Source organism: Notothenia coriiceps, unplaced genomic scaffold (assembly GCF_000735185.1).
Source record: "Notothenia coriiceps isolate Sejong01 unplaced genomic scaffold, NC01 NC01_scaffold00000339, whole genome shotgun sequence".
In the NCBI taxonomy this organism is placed as follows: domain Eukaryota; kingdom Metazoa; phylum Chordata; class Actinopteri; order Perciformes; family Nototheniidae; genus Notothenia; species Notothenia coriiceps.
In genome coordinates, this window is record NW_011333040.1 from 14768028 (window position 1) to 14775605 (window position 7578).

Genomic DNA, 7578 nt, shown 5'->3' on the forward strand with positions numbered 1-7578 from the left:
GTCGGGGCAGACAATAACAAGGGGGGGCGGGGGAGAAAATAAATGTCAAAATAAAGTTCAGCAAACATGAAATACCTAAAGAAAGATCATGACGCTGTTGCACATAAAAGCTTTGGAAGTTCACAAGTGGGGTGTTTACTGAAGTATTTTATATTGTAGAACAAAACATAAAAATCTCTTCAGCTTCAAAAGACCCTATTTCAGGCTACTTACCAAAACTTTGAGATGAGGGAGCTGAAGTAAAAGCTAAGTCTGCTGCCCCCGGCTACAGGAGTGCAATCCTCATTGGCTTCTATGCTGTTACTCCTGCCTGCCAACCACCATCTAGGTAATACACTGAAGTGCCTCGTGCGACCCCCCCCCCCCTTCAAACAATCTGAAATCTCTTTTCAAAGAGCCTGGCCCAAACCATCTAAAAAAAGCTGCATCAGCAAACTATATAAAAGTGTGTGAGGCCAGGAGTTTCCATACACTGCTGGCCTTATAGATGACTGATAGATCCTTGGCAGGCACTCCTTGCTTTGACTTTGACATCTCACTTACTGACAACGTAGTTGTGCTAACACATCGTCTAAACGACCATACAATAGCATAACCTACAAGGCACACATACTAAACATTTTTCAAATCACAATGAATGGAATTGAATGTCCCTGCACCCTGAAGGGTATAAATAAAACACATCAGGAATGCCTTGCTCAGCACACATATATAGTACCTGCAAGAAATACAAACTAAGTTCAGGAAAGTTGTCTAATAAACATAAATCAGAGATGGTCAACTCCTACTGCTAAACTGTTTACAGGACAGGCTGATAAATCAGTGTAAACAGTGACGCAGCAGTAATTAAAAAAGGAACTGATTTAACACTTCTCTGTGTAGTGGAGCAGGCTCGACTCTTATTCTCTGTGGAAGTCAACTGTACATTCAAGGTACTCACAAGGGAACTGTAATATCACCCCACATATTAGTATTCAATATAAAAACAAAAAATGTCAGGGCCCAGTTACAATAACCAGACATTACATGTAATCTGGTCCCAAAATCTAAATTAAGTATATCCTTATTAAAGCTCCACAGTGAACATTTGCCTCCTTCACTTACACATATCTATTGGGCCTTTAGTTCTTCTTTTTTGAAATAATTGTATCTTTTACTTCTCCCCTTTATCTCATCTTCCTAAGCACAGGCAAACAGCCTTGGGAGAGCTGTTTCTCCCGGTATGATAAGGCTCTCTTTCACAGCTGTGTCCAGATGTGGCCCTGATAGCTCACTCTGCTTGTCATATACAATCTTCTCTTCAGATAATAACAGGAAAAACTGACGCACAGGGTCAGAGAGCAGGAGGGACATCTGGGAGTCCATCTTATCAGGTGGATGGGTCAGCACTTGCGATATTGTTTTGTAGAATGTCGTTTATTTTCTTAGGATGAGTTAAATATGGAGTAAAAGGCAAGAGAAGTTCAGAGTTGGTTGGGCAGAGGCTGTGTCTCTCCAGTGTTGTCCTTGTGTGCCAGTTATTTGCCCCAAGAATATTATCACGGTAAGGAAAACATGTGCATGGTTTGCAGATGCGGCGTCTGATCACGCGGGGGGAGTGGCAGTCAGACGGTCAGGAGACCATTAAGACCGGCTCGTCCACCAACAACAACGACGAGGAGAAGTCCAGACAGCTGGAGAGAGAGAACAAGGAGCTCCAGAAGATCATCCAGGAGGTCAGAAAGCCATCTATTGTCCATCTTCATCATATTCACAACGTAAAAGTAAAAAAATGTAGATATTGGTTTATTGAGTTTGCAAATGTAGGTTTTGAAAGTACAACAACACAAATGACATTTGTCCCACAGCCTTCCACAGGGAACATATCATTTTCAATTGTCCTCAAATCATTTTACACTGTACTTATTGACATATGAGGACAGGATTGAGGCATCTCTATTACTTTTCTGGTTTCTTCAAACAAGCCAAAGTACGAGGCTAAAAACTCAGGACTTTGAGTAGCACACATAAACATTTAATTACCTTACTATTAACATTTACTCAAATTGTACATATTCTCAAAACTATCAAACTCTCAAAAATATCTAAACTAAATCAGAACTATCGTTAGGGTTAGATCCTGCTAGATGGATGTGAGAACATGTTTTGGTAATGAAAGCCGTAAATGCCATGTTCAGTGAACCGGTCTAAAACAAGCCTGGGACTTTGATCATCCCTGTTTTCTTATCTTTCCAAATAACTCCTGTCAACGATCTAATGTATTACAAAATGAGCATAGCATGAAATAGAAGACTTGTCCCAAGAGATGACTTCGTAGTCACTGTGCCCCTCTGTCCCCTCAGAAAGAAGAGCGTGTCTCTGAGCTGAGGAACCAGCTGACTGAGCGACAGGCCCTGCGCTCCAGGAGAAGAGCTTCCTCTGTCACCTATCAGAACCACAGCTCTCCGGCCCTCGCCATTCACCAGAGCGACCCAAGGTCCTTAGCCCCTCCTCCAGGGTACCCCGTCCCCATCTCTGACCTCCATCCCATCCCTTCGTCCTTCGGAAACTCGTCCAGCCTCTACCAGCCAGACAGCAAAATCAGCCGAAATAACTGCCACGCCAGCCGGCTGCAGCTGCTGTACAAGTGAGGGGGGGGGGGCATTGGAGGGATGAGGACAGTAAGGACTTTCACAGTTACATGGAGATAGATAAAATGGTGCAGGAAGAACAGATACAACAACATCTGTATCTGTTGGAGGGGCTGAATCCATTCCACCAATCAGCCGGGGCCGGAGGATCACCAGTTTTCGTGATCAATATTAAAAAAATATATATATCATAAAAAAAATGTACATACCGTCTTTTGAATCTAATCTGCCAGTGATGTTTAACGTGCCATCTAGGGTTTGAGAAACTTGAAATGAAACTTTGTGAAGCCCTGATCCCCTTGGCTACAGTTACTAACTGTCAAACGTTCAATTGGTACACTGCACATGAAGAAGTTTACAATGATGGCAGATTTAACGATCTGAATTTCGGTCATCATTTAAACAAAACGATTACATTAATGAATCTGAAAGCATCTTGGCATTTTTGGCAACTGTTGATCATGTTGGCTGAAATCCCAACTGTAAAATGGATTTACTTTATTTTAATGCTAATCAGATCCATTCATTTATTGGAATTGAAAAGTGACTCTTAAAATGAGAACCCTTTGGTATTGACATGATGGATGCATGCATGATATTGAATTTAGTCTGAGACTAAATGAAAAGTTAACATCATTAGTATAGACTATTTTAATATGTTGTTCATATTTTTGAAAAATTATGTTTTACTTTTACAAATAAAAAGACTTTGAGGATGAAAACAACCAATGACTTTGACAAAGTAAGATTGAGCATAAAGCTGAAGTGTAAACCTCTTCAAATCCAATGAAGAGCACATGGTAGCTGCTAAGATTAGCACTCTCATACTTGCATCTAGGCCTAGCTCTTACAAACAGGAAGTCCTTGGACAGAACAGGACTTTTAATGTAAGTTTTTAAGCCTCAAAACAATTATGTTAACAAATAAACTCTTGGCCTTGGACATTATGCTAGGTTACATCTGAATGCAGTAAGCTAGTTAGCCAAACCTTGCACTTTGTAAACATGCTAGCTCTTATATGTTACTTACAGTGACGTTAGTATTGCCATATGTACAGTTTGTTTCTTGTTACTGGTTTGTATAGGGTGTTTTTTGTTACTTTTATGTACAGTTCATTTCTCCCATGTTTTTATTTGATTTTATTATGAATCAGATGTACTCTCTGTGAACGATAAAGCTTATTGTTACGATTCATGCTACATAAACATGTGTTTATTGGGCTGTATTAAAGGGATTGAAGTGTGAAGGGTTTTGAGTTGGTGTTTTATGAGGTACTTATCCAAAGTCAGTGTATACAGTAGATGGCATGTGACAGGTGGCACACACCCAGAAGCAGACAGGGGTACTGGGATAGCAGCAAGCAAAGCAAAGTACCCTACTGCTGTGGACGGGGGCAGAGACATACAGCCTCATTTTAAAATGGCCTACCTTAAAACAATATTACTATGACCTTGCCATGAGAAAAACATTTTTCAAACTCAATGGGCAAAAAAGCTTAATTTGTTCTACTGTTTGCTGTCTGCAAGGTATAGGGTTGAAACTATTCTGAATAGAAAGTTTGCCTTAACTGATATGGATATTTTTTGTGTGGGCCCTATTTAGTTAGTTCACTAATGCCCCCTACCACAGCAGTAGCTTAGTTAGCTGCTGTGCCCACATCTGGTTTATCCAAACTACTCTAGGTTACACACTGTATGGATAAGTACCTCATACAACAACACTTCACATCCAAACTATTCCTTTAAAATAGATATTTAAGAACCAAGTGTTTAGGAGGGTTGTGTCTTTAGACCCGCATTCCAAAAACAAACGAGCTGAGTAATTGAATACACAGTGCGTGTGTGTAGTTTTAGCCTCAGACTTTTAACATAGTGCATGCATGTTGAAGATCCCTTTAAACATTGCTCTTATTTAAAAAGGGTTAGCTAGAAAATTGTCATCAGTGTTTTAGTGGTTATTAGCTGAATATGGCTGACAAAATCGGCAAGCGTCAGTTTTCTTTCAGTTGACAAGATAGATGGTCCTGACTAAAAATGAGAGCAATTGGGGCAAAGCAGTGTTCATAGCTTTACCTTACAATATTGCCTCCATATGTGTTGGATAGTGCTATGTACTGTATTAAGAGGTTGGGGAAAAGGGCAGACTCCATGATGAAACTTTCTGATGTTTCCAAAACATAGTATATGTTTGGTCATTTTAGCTCTTTTTGTTAAATGTTTGATTTAGGTTTTTTACATTGTTAATAGTCTCTGTTCAAAGAGACTTGTGATTCATTGTACATACTTGTGTGTTTTCATGCTTAACCCCTCTGTGGATGAACTGGATCCTGTTGATTCAGAGCTCAGAAGAAAAGTATGCTGTCATCTGTCAGGTATTTATTTATTGTCAAAAGAGTGACTGCCACACTCGAAAGTTGAAGGAGCATTACATGAGGCTAAAACATTCGTTTCTCTCCCAAGAGCTTAATTGTTTTCTTTTGAAATTGTTTTCTTTTGAAAAATGACCCCAGGACAACAGGAGGGTTAAATGAATGCAAGTTTTGATATTTGAATAGTTTGCTGTATATTTATCCAACAGATATGGGTTGAACAGAAGATTCAAGATCTTTTAGGGACTGAGGCATAGTTTTAACCAATAGTTTGAAAACGAGAGAGTACGTTTTAAATGTCATCAGCATAAAGGAGTATGTTTACATTTAAAAGGACAACATTTGATCTTTCAACTTCTTTATTGGTGATTCCATTTCACTTGAAAGTAAGATTGCCAAATTCAGCATTTCTGTTTGTGTTCACTCTTCTGCTTTTTTGGTCTCACTTCCAAAAACAGATTTTTGTGGGGATTTTGTGGCCAAAGAGAAAGACTCCCTTACAAAGTTTCCATGATAGGTTTTCATTCCAGAAAATAAAAGTACAGAACATGCTGACATAATACCTCAACGCAACAACACACAAATAGTGAACATAAGGACAAAATATGTTTATTTATGCCTTCCAAAACTGTAACAAGCACTATTTTAACAAAGATTGATAAAGAGATCATGGGGCGTTTTCTGATAAGCCACCTCTGGATAAGGTTTGCTTAGATTCAGGATCCGGCTAGGGATTGGTAAAAATGATGGTCATCATTTCAACAAACTGTCAGTAGTCAAAGCTGCACCACCTTACTATCTCTTAGTGACATTTTCAACATCATCTTCGGTGAATAGTCTTATCTATGGTTGTCATAAAAAAGACAACTTGGCCAAACTTCTGTTTCAAAGTTCAGGAGTGAACTATCATGCTCAATTTTGAGAGACAGTATTGGTAGCATGATGACTCATTGCGGGTTTGGTGTTATGTTATCCCTGCCTCTCTTTGTAACAGATCGTTATTTTATTGAGGGTCCGGCTTTGGCTTTTATGTTCTTTTTTATGTTCATTACCTTTTTCACCGTCTTAACCTCTCATGTCAAATATGTTGTTCGATCTTTACCTGAGGTATAGAGTTTGTCTTGCCTTCCATTTGGGTCTCTTGTTCTCTCGGTGTGATAGCAAATCTTGCTTTATAGCGTGGGTTGTTGTAAGCACTTCTGAACTGACTAATAACTACAGTATTAGGCGCAGATGTATGAACCTGGTACATCCTTTCAAAGTGTAAATATCTACTGTGTGTTTGTCTCTTAACAACGTATTTTTACTGTCCGTAAAGCAGTGAAGATGTAAGTGATGTTGGTAACACATGATGCACACTGACTGTAAATAATGACATTGTAAATAATAATGAAGTTTGACTTTGCAAATACAAACTGTACAGTTGATGTGGTACAGTACTCAAAATATATTTCTATATGCTGTAATATCTGATGTCAGAGATTATTTGGAATGCAAGAATACAAAATAAAACTAGTTGTTTTTCCTAAACTATAGATGAGGTTGTAGCCAGATGAGCAGGGCAGTCAGTAGTTACACATCTGTACGAACAGAAATAACTAAACTGTTGGATACATTGTGATGAAGGTGGTGCAAACATTAGTGTCCTAAGAGGATGACTACCCTGACTCTAAAGTGGTGCAGAGATGTTGTTGGCTAACCTGGAAGTCAGCATTGAAGAGGCGCCCTCGGCAGAAAATAAGCTCTGTGGCAAACACACATTATGATAGCTTCACATTTTGTCCAGCATGATAATCTCCACATATTAACGCAACTGTGTGTGCAAACACAAACGCCAGAAGTAAAAACCTAATGTTAGGCTATAAACAAACGACATCAGGGAATGTCTGCACATTGCTAACGCTAGGCTAAAAACAGATTTGTGTTGGCGTGATGATGTATTTGATGTCCCAAAACAAAACGTGAAAATCTCTTGCTTGTTTGAACCACAGATTGTTTCAGGCTTCTAATCAAAAACATTGACTTCAAGAGGAGAGAATATGCTACGTCATTTCCGGGTTTTAGGACTCATTCCTGCGCCTCTCTATTCATCTAGCTCAGTGACGTGAAGTCAGGGCACGCCACAGCTGTCATGTTTCAATTAAAAAGCTCTTACGAAAAGAAAAGAAAGACTTTACAGATTAACAAACAGAGATGACAGTGTTAACAGATTAATATAACTACATGAAAATAATGAAAAAACACAAGATAGAATGTGAAATACAAATAAAACAGATACAAATTAAACTAAAGAGAGTATGAGTTTGAAACTGCATTCAGCTAGAAAATGTGAATCTTGTACGTAAGTTACCTGTAGGCCTATGTGTGTAAAGATTTCCAAAAACATATGATAAAATATAAAACATACGATTGCCTAACCATTAGTCTAGACATTGTGCAACCTCCTAAATGAATCCAACAGATATGTTGCATGTTTAAAGACTGATTAAGCTGCTGATAATGTGTTTACATCAGAAAGGCCAGGAGTATGCATATTCATTAGAAGAAAGTTTCTTTCTGAATGGTTGAAATTCATGTGAA

General features: G+C 38.7%; 1 protein-coding gene across 1 annotated transcript in view; it reads left to right on the forward strand.

Annotated features, from left to right (window-relative positions):
- The window catches only part of LOC104946862 (gamma-aminobutyric acid type B receptor subunit 1-like), an 11901-nt gene extending 4323 nt beyond the window's left edge, over positions 1-7578 (forward strand). The window contains exons 2-3 of the mRNA XM_010772762.1: positions 1572-1715; positions 2343-7578. Of these exons, the coding sequence (XP_010771064.1) occupies positions 1572-1715; positions 2343-2630 (432 nt within the window). The 3' untranslated portion in view covers positions 2631-7578. The remainder of the gene's footprint in view (positions 1-1571; positions 1716-2342) is intronic.